This window comes from Trachypithecus francoisi, unplaced genomic scaffold (genome assembly GCF_009764315.1).
Source record: "Trachypithecus francoisi isolate TF-2019V2 unplaced genomic scaffold, Tfra_2.0 Lachesis_group6, whole genome shotgun sequence".
Lineage (NCBI taxonomy): Eukaryota > Metazoa > Chordata > Mammalia > Primates > Cercopithecidae > Trachypithecus > Trachypithecus francoisi.
Window position 1 is genome coordinate 27,698,208 of NW_022681471.1, and position 20,511 is coordinate 27,718,718.

The following is a 20,511-nucleotide window of genomic DNA, read 5'->3' on the forward strand; positions in this document are numbered from 1 at the left end:
GCATCGTCGGGGTGCATTTAACTTAGCCAAGCAGGAGAACTCCGTCTCCTATTGCACTCCACTCATCCCCTGTCCCAGCATCCCATATCCTGAGCTCCTAGACATGAGCCCTTGCGCCCATTTCATTGATGGGAAAACTGAGCTGCAGCAAAGGAAGTGACTGGAGCAGATCCATGCAGTTCACGATAGGCCCAGACCAGGACTCCCTAGGTGTGGGCACTGCCACACCCTAATGAGCACCACAGGAGAAATTGAGGCTGACTGAAGCATGGGAGAGCCGTGGAAAAAGCTACAATGCCAAAGACATTTTTTATGTTGTAACTGATAAGTGAACTGATTTAACTGGCCTCCTATGCTGCCTCTAATCCAACAGTATGGTGAGTCGTGGGCCCAGTCATGCCTACATCACAGAAACATTAGCCTGGTGTCTCATCGAACAGCTGTAGCTATGGGTCAGCTATTTGTAAAAACATTAACGGGGGGATGGCATCTGCCCAAAACACTAACAGCTAAAGGTGTTTTGACTTAAGCAACATTAATGTCTATCTCTAACTATGTCTTTAAGAAAAGAAAGGTTGATTACAAGCAGGACCATATTTTGCTTCGAAATGGAACCAGCAGTTAGCGAGCCAATGAGAGACCAAGTCACACGGACTCATTTGACAGAGGACACTCCCAAAGCGAGTTCTGACATAGAAAAGGTTAACCAGAATCAGGTAAGGAGAAAGTTGACATGTACATACCAACAGGCTGATACTGTTTACCTGTGGGTGAAAAATTGTATTTGTACATGTATTAATCAATGTTGGGTATTTTTTAATATAAGATATATAGCTTTATTTAAGATGTATCAGTTACTTATTGCTGTGTAACAATATCAGAGCACAATGGTTTAAAAGAACAACCATTTCTTTGCTCATGACTGTGGTTTGGGCTGAGGCCCCCTGGAGTGTTCTTGCGTGGTCTCCTGTGGGCTCTTGCGTGTGGTTGCAGTCACATGGGGACTCCTTGAAGCGTATGTTCCCAGGCAGCCTTGCTCACACCTCTGGTAGTAACTGGTGGCTGTCAACTGGGCACCTTGGTTTTCCTTCATGTGGCCTCCAGTAGACCAGGCTGGACTTCCTAGTGGAATGGCAGCAGCTCTCCCGGGTGGCGACAGCAGTATTTCTTAGGCCTAAGATTTAGTGTCCCAAGTCTCAGAGAGGACTTGAAGGAATAGTTGAGCCTGGTCATTGTCAGGCTTCCTGGAGAGTCTTCCCATAAGTCTGCAAAGGTTTGCTTTGATTGATTCTTAATCAGTGTTGCACTTCAAAAATGTGGCTGGGCACGGTGTCTCACCCCTGTAATCCCAGCACTTTGGGAGGCCGAGACAGGTGGATCACCGGAGGTCAGGAATTTGAGACCAGCCAGGCCAACATGGTGAAACCCCGTCTCTACTAAAAATACAAAAAATTAGCCAGATATGGTTTCAGAGACCTGTAATCCCAGCTACTTAGGAGACTGAGACAGGAGAACCGCTTGAACCGGGAGGTGGAGGTTACAGTGAGCCAAGATCACACCATTGCACTTCAGCCTGGGTGAGAGAGCGAGACTCTGTCTCAAAAAAAAAACAAAACAAAACCAAAAAAACAACATAATTACACCAAGACAAAATGTGTTTATATCAAATGTTAATAGGTTCAAGATCCCTAAGAGGTTATCATGGGCCATCAAATCACCCTGTTTTTGGTGTAGAACTCAGAGTCAAGCCTCCTCTGGGCCTCTGTGGTTGAAGCCACTTGCCATCTGCAGTTCCTCATTTATGTGGGTTTTATTGCTACTTGGCAGCCAGCAAACAAATGTGGATTCCAATGATTATAGCAAACTGCCATTTTCAGCTAGTTTCAAATTTTTGTGTCCTTCGAAATAACATTTTTTCCTCTCATTGGTGGACTGATTTTATAAGAAGTAAAAGTTGTAAATTTAAACTACTAAAATAAAAAGAACACATTTGTCTTAACTTACGTACACATTCTGCATAAGACCTCTCTGAGAAAACGGTCCCACTGCTGACAACAAAGAAAAACAAGAAGGGTTGGAAAACCCAATGCCCTAGACTATTCTGTTATCTCAAGATTCTATTGCAATTAGATTAGTTTGCCTAAATGGTTTTGTTTCTTTTTTTTCTTTTTCTTTTTTTTTTTTTTTTGAGATGGAGTCTGGCTCTGTTGCCCAGGCTGGAGTGCAGTAGCGTGATCTCAGCTCACTGCAACCTCCGCCTCCTGGGTTCAAGCAATTCTCCCTCCTCAGCCTCCTGAGTATCTGGGACTATAGGCGCCTACCACCACACCTGGCTAATTTTTTGTATTTTCAGTAGAGACGGGGTTTCACCATGTTGGCCAGGCTGGTCTCGAACCCCTGACCTCAGGTGATCCACCCACCTCCGCCTCCCAAAATGCTGGATTACAGGCATGAGCCACTGTGCTCAGCCCCTATTCTTAACACTGTCTCCAAGAGGTTGATCTTATAACTCACCTCAGTAACCCATTATGGAGTCTTGCTGTTTCCAGTCTTGAGTCTTACACTTAATTGTTAGTACATGTTCATTCTTGTCCACTGTGGCAGTGAGAAGTAAAAAGTGGTCATGAAAAGTTTCATGTGATCTCCTCTAATCACATAGCATTACAGGTGTGATTAAAGACATCAGCCCATCACACATTTGACTTCCCTGGGGTAAAGGCGGTTTGATTCCTATCACTACAAGGGTCTCCACAGAACAGCCATTAGCCCTCTCATCCCAAACATTATTGATAAACATTTCAGTATCATAAAATAATCCACGTCACATTGTCCAAGAGTAGCATAGTGATTAGTCACAATGAAAATCGTGAAATGAAATCGCACTGGACATAACAGCAAGGTTATTTGTTTTTGAAAAGATTAGCAACCTTTTGAAACACCTGTAACTAGAGATGCCAAATGAAATAAACAAGGCAGTCTGAAATCCTTCAGGATGCTTCCGACTGTCTTTGGGCTCAGCCAGACTTTTAGTAAACTGCAGAAACCCAGGTTGGGAAATAGGCAGCTCAGAATTATTCTAAATAGCTACAGTTTGCCTGTACAGCTGACTTGCAAGGAGGGGAGAAGAAAGGGATTGTTAGAAAAGGGATTGATGTGAGTTTTGTATTTAATTTGCCTATGACTTGAGGAAATATACATCTCAGTCAAGGTGCAACTCATGTAACCTGGTATGATTGCATGTGTTTAGGAATAATCAGAATAAAACCTAGAAAAAAACAGGTTGGGAAGTTAGTTTTGGGTGGTAGAAGAATGGTGAGGCTGATTTTGTTAGTAGATTGCACATGGACAAATGGAGGTAAAGTACAGTGCCAGCTCCAGGTGGGCCTGGTGGAATCTGGTATGAGTGCCATTTCAGATGAGACACCCCAACTGGGAGAGAGGTGGATCTGGAGAGGATGTCTGGCCCTGGCATCCCTTGAGTCTCTGTCATAGCTCAATTGTGTTGACGTTTAAGGAATAAGTAAGGAGATTTGTTTGTTTTTTAAATCTAGAACATAATTTCTTTAAGATCTTTCATTTCCACAAACCCAAGTTGGATTTACTGTATATGAGCTAAGGAAATCGGAGGATGTCATCTTAAGGAGGCCCAGATACAGTTTTAGAAAGACCCTAGGGAGGAGGGATATCACAGGTCCTCCTTACAGACACCCGTAGCCAGCTTGTCTGGTGTGCAGCAGCCACAGTTTGGCATTGACATCCTGGAGTGAGGGTATTTAAGTGCCTGCATGTGCTACTCTGTCCTTTCATTATGCCCAGTCACCAGAGTTGGAATTACCCAAGGAATCATGCGTGTTGTGGAGGCTGAGACATAAACACCACGGCTCTCCCCATTTCTTCAACTTCCTTGCAGTTCGGAGGAGGGAAAGCAGAGCCCTGGGCTCATCCATCCTCACTGCAGCCCCACCAGGAGATCCCATCAAGGCGGTCTTAGATTTCTAGGCTGAGGCAAGAAGGGGTTGGGCAATGAGCCCAGAGCCACACAGCCCAGCCCTGTTGTGGCCAGAGAGGAAAAGGGACTGACTTTGTCCTGCGAGAATGGAGACTGCTTTCTTCTTTCTGATGTTTTCAGTGCAGGCTATCAGCTACCAAATGGCTGCCTTTTTGTTTTGTTTTGTTTTTGTCCTTAGAGAAGCACCCAGGGATCAGCTGTCGGGAACAAGAAGGTATCACTGTTTTTTGGGGGGTTTTCTTTTTTCTTTGGTATTTTTTAGATTGTCCAGTTTTGGTCATAGGTGGTTTGATTTCCTTTCACTAAATACAAAGCATGGATCTTGTCATCAAACCCAACCAAAGTCAATCTCAGTGTCATTCGCTATCTCTCTTCCCTCCTTACTGATCCCAGGAGAGAAGGTTGCACTAGTGATGGAACACCAGGATGATATAAAGCTTCCTTGTTGGCTCAGGAAGAGTCCAAACAAACAAGTATATCTGCCATTGCAGTGGCTCATGATATGTACGTCTGGACTCTCTATAGCTTCCAGTTCTCACTACGCTGGTCTTCCCCACCTTTCCTCTCTTTCAACAGGCCAAGAAATGCACAGTGATCGGGGGCTCTGGATTCCTGGGGCAGCACATGGTGGAGCAGTTGCTGGCAAGAGGATATGCTGTCAGTGTATTTGATATCCGGCAAGGGTTTGATAATCCCCAGGTGCAATTCTTTCTGGGTGACCTCTGCAGCCGGCAGGTAATGGACCATGCAGCCTTGCTGATTTCCCACAAGCCCACCAAGGGAAACCACGATACTTCCCTTGCTCAGAGGCCAGCCAATTTGTTTGAAAAACAGTTGTTTCATTGTGAACATTTTCAAAGTTATAGGAAAGTACACCACATTCTTACTACTTAGAATGAATAACCATCATCTCTGTCACAGCTACTCAGCTCTCTCCTGGTAGCACAAAAGCAGCTATGGTCAGCATTTAAGTGAACAAATAGATGTGGCTGTGTGCCACTGAAACTTGACTTCAAAAGTCATCCATGGGCTGTATTGTTCCAACTGCAAAACAAGTGTGAGTGCTGGTCCACAGAGTCTTGATTCTTTTAATTGAGATATAATTATATAATTCATGTACCATAAATTTCACATTTTTAAAGTGTGCAATTCAGTGATTTTTAGTACATCCACAAAGCTGTGCAACCATCTCCCATGATCTAACTCCAGAATATTTTTATTACCCCAAAATGAAATCTTGTAGCCATTCCCTCTCTTACCCTCCCAACCCCTGGCAGCCACTCATCTGCTTCCCATCTCTGTGGATTGGCCTCTTCTGGACATTTCATATAAATGGAATCATGTAATATTTGTACTTTTGTGCATAACTTTTTTCACTTTGCATGATGTTTTCAAGCTTCATCCATGTTGTACAGGTATGAATATCTTGAATTTTATTAGATGGTGCCAAATGGTTCAAGAAAGCTGCTATGTCAATTTTACCTCCACATCCGCAGTGCGGCGGAAGCCCCATTGCTCCACATCTTTGCCAACACTGGGCATAACAGACTATTTGGTGTTGCCATTCTAAGAAGTATGAAGTGGTGCTTCACTGATGTTCGGAGTCACATGTCCTCCCTGACCAAGTAACCAGCCACTCTGCCACTGGGTGATCGGCTTTCAGGCTTCCTCCTGTGTGAAATGTTTGTCTGTGTCATTTGCCCCTTTGTCTTTGGGGTTACCTTTTCTTCCCTGTTGATCTAGTTGAGATGCCAATCCTGTGCCCATTGTACTTATTATGGATGGCTTCCCTCAGCCTGTCACTGGGCCCTTATTCTTGGATTTGGTGTCATTCGCCATATGGTTTTTGTTGATGAAATATTAAGGCCATTGCTTCCGCTGCAAAGTTATGGTTGTTTTCTCTCCCATGCTGCTCACACCTCCAGGCCTGGAGATGGGGTAGGTATCTTCCATGCTCATCATTGCTGCCTCCGAACCATTCTCCCTCGTGCTGCTCTCAGCCTTGCCAGCTTTGAAGAGGATACCCTCAGATTATACAAACCCCGACACCTTCTTTCCTTATGGCGGCCACCCACAGCCACCTGCTCCCCTTCCCGTGACTCCACTTCATTTCTCAGTGATTTCAGTTCCTTTTGGCATTATTATTGGTGAATTCAGTGTTCGTGTAGATGATCCTACCAGTGCCCTCGCCTCTCTCATCCTTGGCCTCCTCTCACCCAGTGATGTTGCCCTCCACTCCCCTGTCATCACCAGTAAGCATGTCCTCTCCTTCATCTCAGTTGCAGGCATTCTACTCTGTCGTTCTACTCCAGCTCCTCTCTGTCCAGCTCATGCCCTCTATTGCCTCAGCTGTCCCAATTCCTTAACCCCACCCAGACATCCAGCCATGCCCACTATGGCTCAGCCTATTTGTGCCTCACTGCCTTTAGTTCCCTGGTCCTCTTGTTCACTTGCATAGTCTTCACCCTCTTCCCCTTTCTCTTTTGGTTGTATGTATCCATAAAGTTTCTCCAGAGAAACAACCAGCAGGGGGATGTGTGGAGAAGGGCAGCGAGAGAGATGGATGGGTGAGGGAGAAAGCGAGATTCAGATTTAATTCACGGAATTGGTTTACATGATTGTGGGGGCTGACTGGGCAAGTCTGAAATTTGTAGGGCAGACCCGAAACTCAGGCAGGAATTGACGCTGTGGTCCCACACTAGAGTTTCTTCTTACAGAAACCTCAGTTTCACTTTTAAGGTCTTTGAACTGAGTATATACTGCCTGTCCAGAGTATCAAGGCTAATCTCCTTCATTAAAGTCAGCTGGTTGTAGATGTCAACCACAGCTACAAATACCTCTATAGAAACACCTACACTCGTGTTTAATGGAGTCACCAGGGACTAGAGCCTGGCCCAGGTGGCAAATAAATGTGGCCACCACAGTGTACTTCACATTGTAACCCCCACCCTGGTTAAATCTTGCCTTGTGCATGGCCATGGGCCTCAAGCAGACCCTTGGTACCACCGAGCACCTCCATCTCCACAAACCTGCCCACGTCCATGTCTCCACTCAGCCTCCCCTGCTGTTCCCGAGGATGCCTCATCCCCACCAAAGCACCCATCCTGGTGCCAGCCGGAAGCCACCTCCTCTTCCCTACCCAGTCACTGCCTCCAGGGACCTTGAGGCAGCCATATCCGGTAGCTGAATCTCAGACCTCCTCTGACTTGACCCTTTAGCAGCATCTGATGCTTTCTTTGCTTGCCTTCTAAGACGCCACCTCACTCATTTCTCCTGCCTCAGTGATTGTCTGCTGATCACTGTCATTTCTAAACTTTGCAGGCTCCAGGACTTACTCTCTTTTCCAAGTTTAGACAGTGTCCCAGTGACTCCATCCCATCTCATGGATTAATTACTGTCTAGAAGCTGATGGGCTCCCTGCTTGTTATCTCCAACCCCTAGCTCTCTCAGGCGTGTGTGTATGTGTTTATGTATATGTGTGTGTATATATGTGTATATATGTATATATGTATGTGTATATGTGTGTGTGTTTGTGTGTGTGTGTGTGTGTGTGTATATATATATCTCTAGCTGCCTGCTGGACATCCCTACTTGGATACCTCATGGACACTTCAAGCTTGCTACATCCAAAATTAAGTTCCTGGTTCCCTGATGCAAGCCTCTCCCCCACCACAGCAAAACTACTTCTGCTAAGTCTTCTCTATCTCCATAAATGGCCTACTCTGCTTTTCCAGTTCCATCAACCAAAAAGTTTAGATTCATCCCTGCCTGATTGCTTTCTCTCTCATGCCCTTCATCCCATCCATCAGGAAATCTTGTTGACTCCACTCAGCATAGATCCCCAATCCAGCAACTTCTCACCCCTTCCGTTGCTGCCACCCTGGTGCAAGCCACCATCACTCTCTCACCTAGATGTTAGAGGGACTCTTAATGGATAAATCAGATCACACCACCCTCTGTACAAAAGCCTCCAGTGGCGTCCAGTCCTGTGTCGAGCAAACAGGCCTCTGTAATCACCCATGAGGTCCTGCACCGCACGTCCCTACTACCTGTCTGGCCCACTTCCTCCCACACCCGCCTCATGGCTCTGCCCCAGGCACACTGGCCACCAGCCAAGTTTCTGCCTCAGGACCTTTGCACTTGGTGTCCTTTCTGTCAGGAATGCACTTCCTGAACCACAGAACTTGCTCCCTAACTTCCTGTAAATCTCCAACCACCCTGTGCTAAGGAACAAGCCCCCACTGGTCTCCCTTACTGTGCTCTAGTTTCTGCATAACACCTGCCAGTGCGGACATCCTCTAGATTACTTGTTTATTTACTTATTTGTCCTGATTAAAACATGATTGACCATGAGCGGATACAGAGCAGAGGAGATCTCTGAAATGTGTCCTCTCTACCATAGAATGTAAGCTCCATGAAAGCAGGAATTTTGTTTTTTGATCACTGCTTTGTCCCCCCAAAGGAGATGAGAATCCTTAGCAAGCTTTAACTTCTCTCCAAAGGCTCCCCAGCTGCCATGCTGTTGTTGCTAGTATATTATTTCCAGCTTTCCTTGCGTACACATTTCAAGGGAGACCCTCCAGCATGCCATGTTGTTCTCCAGCTACACTCAGCTGCTCAGCTGCCAGCATGGAGAAGGGGCAAGTTGCATTTAACCAGGGTTGGAGCTTGCTAGACAAATTTAATAAAGGGAGAGGGGAACGAGGCAAAGGTGGTACAGGTGGAGCATGAAATCTAAGCTAAGTCCAAGGTGGATGTGATGTGGGTGAAAGACATGGGAGGAAAGGACTTATTTTATTTTTATTTTTTTAGACGGAGTCTTGCTCTGTTAGCCAGACTGCGGCACAATTTAAACTCACTGTAACCTCCGCCTCCCAGGTTCAAGCGATTCTCCTGCCTCAGCCTCCTTAATAGCTGAGATTACAGGTGCCCAACACCACGCCCAGCTAATTTTTATATTTTTAGTAAAGACAGGGTTTCTCCATGTTGGCCAGGCTGGTCTTGAACTCCTGATATCAGGTGATCCACCCACCTTGGCCTCCCAAAGTGCTGGGATTACACGCATGAGCCACTGCGCCCGGCCGGGAAGGACTTTTAAAATGTACTTTCACCTGGGTGTGGTGGTATGCACTTGTAGTCCCCCAGCTATTTGGAAGGCCAAGGTGGGAGGATCACTTGAGACCAGGAGTTCAAGACTAGCCTGGACAACATAACAAGACCCCCATTTCTTTTTTTTTTTAAATGTGTTTTTATAGTCAGTGGAGAGAGACAGATATACATACATATAGATGAAGTTTATGTATATATAGTTATATAGTTTTATATACACAGTATGTATTACATAACACTTTTGGTTTTTTTTTGAGATGGAGTCTCGCTCTGTCGCCCAGGCTAGAGTGCAGTGGCTCAATCTTGGCTCACTGCAAACTCTGCCTCCTCGGTTCAAGAAATTCTGCCTCAGCCTCCCGAGTAGCTGGGATTACAGGCCCCCGCCACCACCCACGGCTAATTTTTATATTCTTAGTAGAGACAGGGTTTCACCATGTTGGCCAGGCTGGTCTTGAACTTCTCATATCAGGTGATCTGCCCGCCTTGGCCTCCCAAAGTGCTGGGATTACAGGTGTGAGCCACTGTTGCCACCACGCCCGGCTCGTAACACTTTTTAAAGTCACCCTGGTCTTGTGCATCTTCTGTTGCTGACAGGAAGTCTACTCTCAAGCTGGTCGTTGTTCCTTTGTAGGTTGTCTGGCTTTCCCTCTCATGGCTTTTAGGATTTTATTTTTTATCATTTATAGTCTATAGAGAATATATCAGTGCTTGGGTTTTAGTTTTGAGTTTAAATCTTACTCAACACCTGGTAGGCCTTTGCAATCTGAAGATGAATGTCTTTCCTCATTTCTAGAAAATTCTTCAAAGATTAACTCTACCCCTCTTCTCTCTTTTCTCTCTTTCTGGAAGCCGTGCTGGACGTATGGTAGTCTTTCATTGTATTAGCTGTCTCTTATCCTCTCTTTCTTGCATTCCTTCTCTTTCTTGCATTCCTTCTCTTTCTCTTTTTGTATTATTTCATAGGAGATTTCCTCCTCTCCTCATCTGCTCATGGCCAATCATGTTTTACCTGTATTCCCCCTCAGATTATGTTGAAGTCAGTCCTAGACATCATATCATTTTATCTGTAAATATTTCAGTATTTGTCGCTAGAAGATAAGGATTATTTTTTAGAACACTGACAGTAGTTCCTTAGTATCTAGCCAGTGTTCAGATATCCCTGAAAGTCTTACAAATGTTTTTATATTATTGTTTTTCCAAATAACGAACCAAGCAAGGTCAATACTTTGGATTTGATTGAAATATATAGCTCTCTTTTAATTTACAATTCCCTTCATCTTTTTAAACTTCAGTCTATTTATTGAATAACTGATATTTAGTAGAAACCATGTTTATGGTGCTGTAGTATTTCCCACAGTCTGGGTTTTGCTGATTACATCCCCATTGCATTTAACATGCCTTTCTATCCTCCAGTATTTTCTGTATACTGGTAGATCTGGGATGGCGCTGTCCATTAAGGCAGCCATTAGCCACATGCAACTATTGGGCACTTAAAATGTGGCGAGTCAGAATTGAGAGGCACTGTAAGTGTAAAGTCCGCACCAGATTTCAAAACCCACGTACAGAAAAAAGGAATGGAATGTAACTATCTCATTAAAGTTATTTTCACCTTTTTCTTTTTACTTACTACAAACTTTAAGTCACTGTGACTTTTTATTATGTTTCTACTGGGCTAAAGATTTGATCGGACTCTGGTTCAGTTTTTCCCTCTGGAGTATTATTACTTCTGATACTCCAATAGTAATAAGCATGCCTGGTGCTCAGATTTGGGTTCTGTACACTATTTCTCATAGAAGGAACTCGAGCTTCTTGGGGAAATTGCTCATTCTGGGACCCTAGGGCAAGGGCAGCACAAAATGAGTCTGGGACATGTGCTTAGCACAGAATGAATGAGGACATGTCAAGAAGATACAAGTGCCAACTTGAAGGGCTTCCACTGGCCAAATTTGGGACATTTTGAGCATTTTGAGCCTCGCAAAACATAACAGTAGTGGATGACAATGCATTTTGATTTCAAAAAGAATCCATGGGCCGGGTGCAGGGCTCACGCCTGCAATCCCAGCACTTTGGGAGGCCGAGGCAGGCAGATCACCTGAGGTCAGAAGTTCGAGACCAGTCTGGCCAACACGGTGAAACCCCATCTCTACTAGAATACAAAAAAATTAGCCAGGCGTGGTGGCGTATGCCCATGATCCCACCTACTTGTGAGACTGAGGCAGGAGAATTGCTTGAGCCTGGGAGGCGGAGGTTGCAGTGAGCCGAGGTCGTGCCAGTGCACTCCAGTCTTGCCAACAGAGCAAGACAATGTCTCAAAAAAATGAAATAAAAAAGAATCCATGGGTCCATAGAAATACTGAAAAGAACAATTGGGATCAGGGAGAAGGGGAAGCTCTACAGAGGAGTGCCAACTAATGACTATAAAGGCCATGAATTAAAAGGCTGGACGGCAAGACTTAGAATGTCGCCATTTTTTTTTTTTTTTTTTTTTTTGAGACAGAGTCTCACTCTGTGGCCTGGGCTGGAGTGCAGTGGCCGGATCTCAGCTCACTTCAAGCTCCGCCTCCCGGGTTTATGCCATTCTCCTGCCTCAGCCTCCCGAGTAGCTGGGACTACAGGCGCCCGCCACCTCGCCTGGCTAGTTTTTTTGTTTTTTGTTTTTTTTGTATTTTTTTTAGTAGAGACAGGGTTTCACTATGTTAGCCAGGATGGTCTCGATCTCCTGACCTCGTGATCCACCCATCTCGGCCTCCCAAAGTGCTGGAATTACAGGCTTGAGCCACCGTGCCCGGCCAGAATGTCACCATTTTATACTCAGTATATTGATTATTGTTCCAGGCAGGGACTATCAATAAATAATGAGGTTAATTGGTAGAATTAACATGCTGCAGATTACTTATCAGTTGCAAGGGAAAAGGTACCTTTTCGATGGCTGGAATCTGTCAGCCATCATCATCACCACGTGCTCCAACTTAATATCGGCAAGAGTGGGACAAACTTCCACCTCCTGAGGTAATTGCCTGAGAAGGGCACACTGCCTCTAATGTGGTGTTCTTACCAAAACCATGAAACCTGAATCCAATTGTGAGGAAACAGACTAATCCAAACTGAAGGACAGTCTATAAAATAACCAACCCGAACCCTTGAAAAATGGCAGCATTAAAATAAGACAGAAAAGATGGGAATTTGTTTCAGATTAAAAGAGATGGAAGAGACATGAGGACTAAATACTACATGTCATGCACAATTGGATCCTGGACCCCAAAAGGCTATAATAGACACTATTGGGACAATTGGGGGAATTTGAATATAGACTAATTATTGGATAAGAATATCATATCTGTTAAGTTTCTTGAGTGTGATCATTGTTTTATGGTTATTTAGGAGAATGCTTTTGTTCTTAGGAAATACCTGGTGAAGCGTTTAGAGGCAGCATGATGCCTGCAACTTACTTGCCTCGTTTCAAGAAAAATATATGATTGTGTGTATGTAGAGAGAGGAATTGTGGCAAATATTAATTGGCACATGTCATAATTGTCTTTTGGTGACAAGCATGAATCATACTTAGATCCTATTACTTAATTAAGGTTTGACAAAATGGTGACATGCTATTAGTCTTCATTTAGTAGCTCTAATCTTTATACCTTATGCAGAATAAATATTTGGTTCTTTCCATTTATTTACCAGTTTCAGAAAGAATTTTTATTCTTACTTGTGGTCAAGCTGTCCATTTTTTGCCCAGTGGGAACCTCTTCAGGTTGGCACTTGAGTGCTTTTAACATGACCCCAGTAGTATTAACTAGCTAGCATCCTCCACTCTCTGGTACAAGGTGTGCCTGGTTCATCTTCTGTATTTCCTGTCCCAGATCTGCAATCAGCCATTTCTCTCAGGAGCTCTTGTTCCTTTTAGCAGTAAATCAAACAGACCTGTTTTAAAAATCCCTTTCAGGTTGCCGTATTGTGTCTAGTTTCGCAGGAAGGAATATGCCTGTTTATTGGCTATTTGCTGTCTTTAATGGTGTGGAACTTTTTCATATGATTCATAGTTTCTATCTGAGTTCACCTTCCTGGGGAGTTTTACCCCCTAGGTGCCTGCCCTGAACCACCCAAAAGGATGTTGCCTCTGTGTGGATCCCACAGACTTCTCATGCCCCAAACCCCTTTTGATTGGGGACTAGTTAGTAGGGAGAAGGTGATTAAAGGGACAACTTGGTTTCCATCCCATGTACTTCAGTATCATTGATTTTTTTATGAGAATGTATTTCCATATTGATTATAGAATTATGAGACAAGGAACCTACAAGCCACAGGTTGGAGAGTGAAAACGTGGGAATGCCGTTGACCTGTCCAAGCAGGAATGATTATTTTGTCTTTGTTTGCTTTTCCAGGATCTGTACCCAGCTCTGAAAGGTGTAAACACAGTTTTCCTCTGTGCATCACCCCCATCATCCAGTAACAACAAGGAACTCTTTTATAGAGTGAATTACTTTGGCACCAAGAATGTCATTGAAACTTGCAAAGAGGCTGGGGTTCAGGTAAGGGGAAAACTGGAGTGAGTGCTATCAGGAGCGTGTGGTAGCCCTTTCTAAGGGTGTAAGGTCGTAGTTCTTGCAGTCTCCTGGGCCTAGGCCGGGTTGCTTCTTCAAGTGTTGGGAAGATCTTAGAAATTACCTTGGAGTCACTGGGGATCGTGAAAGTCTGCTTGCCAAGGCTGATTTGAGATGTAATATTCTAACTGCACACAAATAGAACGTCTGAGGACCTCAAGGCAATATTAGCCTTCAGTTAAAGAGCTGCAGAACTTAGACATTGCTTATATTTTTATTGTGATAAAATATATATCACATACAATTTACCATCCTAACCATTTTTAAGTGCAGAGTTCAGTGGCATTAAGCATACTCACAATGTTGTACAGCCATTACCACCATCCATCTCTAAACCTTTTTCTTCTTCCCTAATAAATCTCTATACCCATTAAACAGCAACTCCCCAATCTCCCTTCCCCACCCAGCCCCTGGCAACCACCCTTCTACTTTCTGTCTCTGTGGGTTTGACAACTATTAGGGACCTCACAGAAGTGGACTCATATGGTATTTGTCCTTTTGTGTCTGGCTTATTTCACCGAGCATGATGTCCTCAGGGGTCATCCATGTTGTAGCATGTGTCGGAATGTCCTTCCTTTTTAAGGCAGAACAATATTTCATTGTATGGATGGATCACATTTTGTTTATTCATTCAGCCATCAATGGCCATCTGTGTTGTCTTCACCTTTTGGCAATTGTAAACATTAGTGCTGTGATCACAAGTGTACAAATATCTGTTCAAGTCCCTGTTTTCAATTCTTTTGAGCATACACCCAGAAGTAGGGTTGCTAGACCATATACTAGTTCTATGTTTAACCTTTTGGGGAACCACCACATTGTTTTCCAGACCTTGCTTGTATTTTAAAAGAAAAGCAAACTGTGTTTACCCTTAGCCAATAGAAACGTGTTATAACTCAGGCCTGAGGGGATACAAATTTCTACCCATTGAAGCTTGCTGCATTGTTACCAATCCTGGTTCTTAGAATTGTCTTTATAGGACTCCAGCCACTGGCTAAAACAGTTCCCTGTCAGCTCAGCATCCTGACCCTCACAGGGACGCATGCCACAGGTACTGCATAAATTAAGAGAAAAGATTGAAGCAAGCCAGGGGGTTCCTCTCCCAGCAACCTCTCCTGGCACTGTTGGCTGGTCCCCAGCGTCCCCAGCATCCTCAACCAGCCCAGCAGGGTTGGAGCTCTTCTGGGCTTGGACCCTGGAAAAGATCAGTTATAACTGACCCCTAGCAGTTGACAAGATGCTTTGCCCTGCTGCAGTTATCACCTAATTAGCTCCTCCGTAGGTAACCAGGGGCTAAACGATGTCTCTTTGCTAGTAAATGGGAGAGGTGGGGTCAAAGCAGATTCTCCAAGTCCCAGACTCTGCACTGTCATGCTGATGTAACTGGAGCCCTGGGAAGGGCCCTGCTGCTCTTTGTTAAATGGAAGGTTCCTGGCATACAAAAAAGATTTGCGCCCCAGGTGTGGCAGCTCACACATGTAATCTCAGCACTTTGGGAGGCCAAGGCAGGAAGATCACTTGAGTGCAGGAGTTCAAGACCAGCCTGAGCAACATAGCAATACCCCACCTCTACAAAAAATTTTAAAAGCCAGGTGTGGTGGTATGCACCTGTAGCCTCAACTGTTTCGGGACACTGAGGCAGGAGGATCACTTGAGCCCAGGATTTTCAGGCTGCAGTGAGCTATGATCCCAACACTACACCCCAGCCTAGGCAACAGAGCAAGACCTTGTCTCTTAAAAATAAATAAATAAAATAAACAGGATTTGAGAAGAAAACAGCACCTCTCCACTCACCACAGTATTTAAGTAACAACATTACTGGCGTGTGTAATGTGTGCCCATCCTCGATGCCATTGCTCTCCTCTTTTAGCTATGGTAGCAATTCTGACTTTGGGTTTATTTCCATTTGCTCCATGTGTAACCAATATAAGGTATTGGATTGCATGTTATAAGATTTTATAAAATGATATCTTATTGAACAGATCCTCCTGCGACTTGCTTTTTTCCCCAACGTTATGTTTTTCTTTATTCATCTTGGCATATGTAACTGGTTCATTTACTGAAGGGGCAGAGTAGCTTAGTATGTATGAGTGCAGAAAGCGATTGCTGTGTTGTACTGAAGGAACAGGAACATTTTCCAACACTGAGATCAAAACATTATTTAATGTACTTTTTTCTCAAAGGTTTTAAGTGTTGCTTTCCACATTTAAGTCTTTAATCCACCAGGAATTTATGTTTGCATATGGTGTGAGATAGAGATCTAACTTTTTGCCATGTGTATAATCAGTTCAGTGCCATTTATTGCATAATCCGTCTTTCTGCATTGCTGCACACCATCTGCAGCATGTCTTAGGTGTTTGTGTCTTGCATGGGCCTATTCCCAGGCTCTCCCCTCTGCCCCATTGACCTCCCTGTCTGCCCATGCAGAGAGGCTCTGCCTTTTTAGGATAAGTCTCAGTGAACGGTAGATAAATCACCCCCCAACCAATTTCTTCAAACTTTACTTGGCTATTCTGAGCCCTTTGTTCTTCTACATATATTTGGCTTAACCAGTTCCTTGCTAACGCCAGCTGAGACTGCTATTGTAATTGCATTGAACTTGTAGGTAATTTTGGAGAGAATCGATATCTTTCCCATATCGAGTGTTGCTGTCCATAAATATGGGATATTTTTCTGTTTATCTCGCTCTTTAACGTCTTCAATAGAGTTTTATACTTTACTTCGTAAAGATTTTGCATATCTCGTTAAATTTATTTGTATGTACTTCATTTTTTGTTATTTAATAACTTTATATTACATTTCCAATTACTGCTAATATATAAGACTAGTTCATTTTTGTATATTGATTTCTAATTCAGCAACTTTGCCGAACTCTAATATTTTCTACATATTTGCCTGTTTTCTGTGTAGATTTTTCTCTCATCTGCAAGTGATGGAAGTTCAGTTTCTTTTCAAATCATTATAAATTCTTGTTTATCTTACTCTACCACTCTGGCTAGAGCTTCCCATACAATGTTGAATAAGAGTGGGAACGATATGATTCATGCTAATGGTGTCCGGTGTTGGATGAACTACTCTTAACCAGCAGGCTGGATGCTGGGGACCCTCATAAGAGAGCATCTTCCTTTAGAATAGCATTTCTTAAGAGGTCGTGTGGTGTGTGTATTCCTATGTGTGTTCACATGGCCAGGTCACTATCAGAATAGCCAGTGATCTTTTTCAAAGAGACATCTTCCTAGAAGTTTGCGGGCTGCCCTTCACTTACAGAGAATCACTGTCATAGTGAGGTACCGTGAATGAAAGTCTGTTCTGTCTCTCAGGTGTGATGGGATAGAAACAAAATGTGTTAGCCCTTGTTTTGGAACCAAGATCTCTTGACGCTTGGTTAGAATGTAATACCAAAGTGTGTCTGGAATCCACATAGCTGCAGAAGATGGTGATCTTTGGATTATTTTAAGAAGGCCTGAAAAGCAAAGGCATTGCAGCAAATAATTTCTGCAGTGCCTCGAATGCGAGGGCAGCGAAGGGATGCCCCTTGATTCTCTTTCATACAGGATCATCGCACTGTTTGAATCATGATAATTTGTGACTTTTATTTTTTCTTACCTTCCTCTGTCAGAAACTCATTTTAACCAGCAGTGCCAGCGTCAGCTTTGAGGGCGTCGATATCAAGAATGGAACTGAAGACCTTCCCTATGCCATGAAACCCATTGACTACTACACAGAGACTAAGATCTTACAGGAGAAGGTATGTACCTTGGAACTGGTTGAGTGAGCAGACTGAAGGGTTTAGAATCCTAAGAAAAATGTTTATGAACTTATGAAGTTCATATTCTGAGGCCTACGCACCTGACTTGAGATGTAAAATTTGTGGGTGAAATTAAATTTAAAAATACTGTGAGAGGCCGGGCATGGTGGCTCAAGCCTATAATCCCAGCAGTTTGAGAGGCTGAGGTGGGCGGATCACCTGAGGTCAGGAGTTCGAGACCAGCCTGGCCAACATGGCAACACCCCATCTCTACTAAAAATACAAAAATTAGCCCAGCATGGTGGCAGGCGCCTGTAATCCCAGCCACGTGGGAGGCTGAGGTATGAGAATCGCTTGAACGTGGGAGGCAGAGGTTGCAGTGAGCCGAAATTGTGCCATTGCACTCCAGCCTGGGGGATAGAGAGACAGACTCTGTCTCCAAAAAAAAAATACTATGAGAACAGAAAACCCTGTGTTCTGAGTGTTTTCCAGGAGTATTTTCCTTGTTTAAAGGTCACAGTTATCCCATCATCACCAGATTACAGATGAGGACTGTGGTGCACGGAGAGACTCAGAACCTTTCTAAAGCTGCGCAGCTAGGAGGTGGCTGACTCCAGGCAGTCTGTCTCCAGAGCCTACACTCCACCCTCAATGCCATGGGAGCTTCCTCCCTTGCTATGGGAATTTACAGCAGTTGCAAGTGTGCGGACAGGAATCAGGCTGGAGGCACCTTCCTAGTGGCACGCTCGCCCCCTCCCTTACTTAGAAAAACAAACAACGGAAGGATCTTGCTTTATTTTAAGGAAAAGTACTTTTCCACTTGGCAAAACAGCTTCATCAGAGGGCACCTGATTTTCGTGTGGTTGGAGTCAGCCGCAGTCGCTACCAAGCCTTCCGGCTGCCTGGGCGATGGGGCCCCTGACAACTGCTAGCTACAGATGGGGATTGTCACCCTGAGGCCATCCTAAGCTGCAGGCCAGGAGTGCTCCTGAGCCTGGGATAGCTCACCTTAGCTGGGTAGCTGTGAGTATACCCCTCCCAGGTGTGTGTACAGTGTATCACATCCACTGAGGTTTTCTTTCAAAGCCAGTACATACTGAACTGGAGCTGAACACTGACCTGGCTACCTGAGAGCCAGCTGCCTCCCGGCTGTTTGCTGTATTTTTTTTTTTTTTTTTTTTTTTTTGAGATGGAGTCTCACTCTGTCGCCCAGGCTGGAGTGCAGTGGCATGATCTTGGCTCACTGCAACCTCCACTTCCCAGGTTCAAGCAATTCTTCTGCCTCAGCCTCCTGAGTAGCTGAGATTACAGGCATGTGCCACCACGCTCAGCTAATTTTTGTATTTTTAGTAGGGATGGGGTTTCACCATGTTGGTCAAATGGTCTCGAACTCCTCCTCATGATCTGCCCACCTTGGCCTCTCAAAGTGCTGGGATTACAGCCATGAACCACTGTGCCCAGCCCGTTTGCTGTTGCTTCAGCTCAGAAAGTCCTGGCAGAACTGGTCCACAGGGAGACACAAGGGCCACCCAGACCAGGGGTGGAGGCTTGACCTTTGGCAAGCCACAGTCCTGGCTCCAGACTATGCTATCTCGCTCCTTGGAGCACCCATGTGCTCGAACTTGGCCCGAGGAGTACTAAAGCCTCCATGCGCCTTGCAGGCAGTTCAGTCACCATGGAGGCCCTGTGCATTCTCAACCCAACATGCCGGATACTGACTGCCACCAGAGCTGAGCCCACCGAGGCTCAAGAGCTTCAAATGATGGCCTTGGCCCAGACCATCAGTGTCTCACTTATATCAACTTTTGGGTTCTCAACTGGAAATAAGCAAAGCCTTCAGATGACTCTAGCAGTAACTCACCTGGAGCCTCCTTTCAGCCAAGGTTGACACCCACTGTTGGCTTTATAGCCTTCCTGCTGATCATAAACCAAATGTGATGGGGAGCTAGGACTCCTTCACCTCTCTTCCCTTTAGTAGTAGAGATGAGCTTTGGTGGAGGCCATTTGAGGGCTTATTTAGTCATTTCCTCCATCGCTGTGGAGACCAGAGGCCCGGCGGGAAGAGGAGGGCCAGCTCTGGGAGTCTGTTGAAACGAGGCAGCTTTTCCATTGTTGAGTAGCTTAAGATCACTGGGGCCAAAATATAGACCAGCACTTTGCTACCATAGAGTAGAAATTCAAGGTGACATGACAGCAGGAACCGTACGTACCAAGCATACAGACACGCACTGAAACAACTGACGTGGGCCATCTTGTGTAATTCGCATGCAGCCCCATCAAGGTAGGTACCTTGATGATCACCAGTTTTACCCGCAATAAAACAAATCCTTTGGGAAGTTTTGTTACTTTTGAGGCAAAACCCGTTTCTCTGTACTTTAGGCTCTTGAGTTCTAGTTTGTCCATGAGGTCACACAGAAGACACCCTTTCCTCACAGTGGCAACAGGGGCACTGGCTCTGGACCAGGCACTGCTCTGAGGACTTTACATGTCTCGGCCTCCTTTGCCCCCCAGCTGCTGGCCTGTTTCTCTCCGGGCATGGTCTTCAGACCCTTCACCTTCTCTGACCTTCTTCTGGGCCCACTTGGGTTTCTCAGAGCCCTCCCCTCGGAGGTGGTACTCAGAATTGCCCGGAACAGACCTGGCCTGGTGGAAACGTGGGCGGCACGTGCAGTTCAAGGCACTGGAGGCTCATGGCTAACTTGTTCACCAGAACCTTCAGATCTTTTCCACAAACTGCTGCCGAGGCATGTCTTCTGGCAGTGTTGGTGGATTTTAGCCTTTGAACCCAAACCGGGGCCTTCTGATTTGATCTTACCGGTTTTTGCCCGGCTGTCTGTCCTGCATTTTCAGATTTTGGTGTGAGGGTGGGTAGGGTGGAGAAGTAGCCCAGAATTATACCAGCCACTGACGTAGGTTGTCAGCTCAAGGCAGACCACTGCTCAGTGGCCATATGCCAGCAGAGTGTGTCATCTGTCTGTCCCCCATGAGTGGTGCTTCTCACCCAGTGAGGCACTCTCTTGGCTTGGGCCTAGGAATTTGCAATG

At 45.0% G+C, this 20,511-nt stretch overlaps 1 protein-coding gene across 8 annotated transcripts in view; it reads left to right on the plus strand.

The window, feature by feature from the left end:
* Positions 1–20,511, plus strand: part of NSDHL (NAD(P) dependent steroid dehydrogenase-like) — a 39,394-nt gene that overhangs the window by 15,333 nt on the left and 3,550 nt on the right. For 6 of the 8 annotated variants that reach the window (XM_033201651.1, XM_033201653.1, XM_033201652.1 and 3 more), the window contains 4 exons: positions 566–716; positions 4,583–4,744; positions 13,504–13,650; positions 17,339–17,467. In XM_033201651.1, coding sequence (XP_033057542.1) covers positions 609–716; positions 4,583–4,744; positions 13,504–13,650; positions 17,339–17,467 — 546 coding nt within the window. In that variant the 5' untranslated portion in view covers positions 566–608. The remainder of the gene's footprint in view (positions 1–565; positions 717–4,582; positions 4,745–13,503; positions 13,651–17,338; positions 17,468–20,511) is intronic. The other 2 variants (XM_033201658.1, XM_033201657.1) reach the window with 1 other exon arrangement.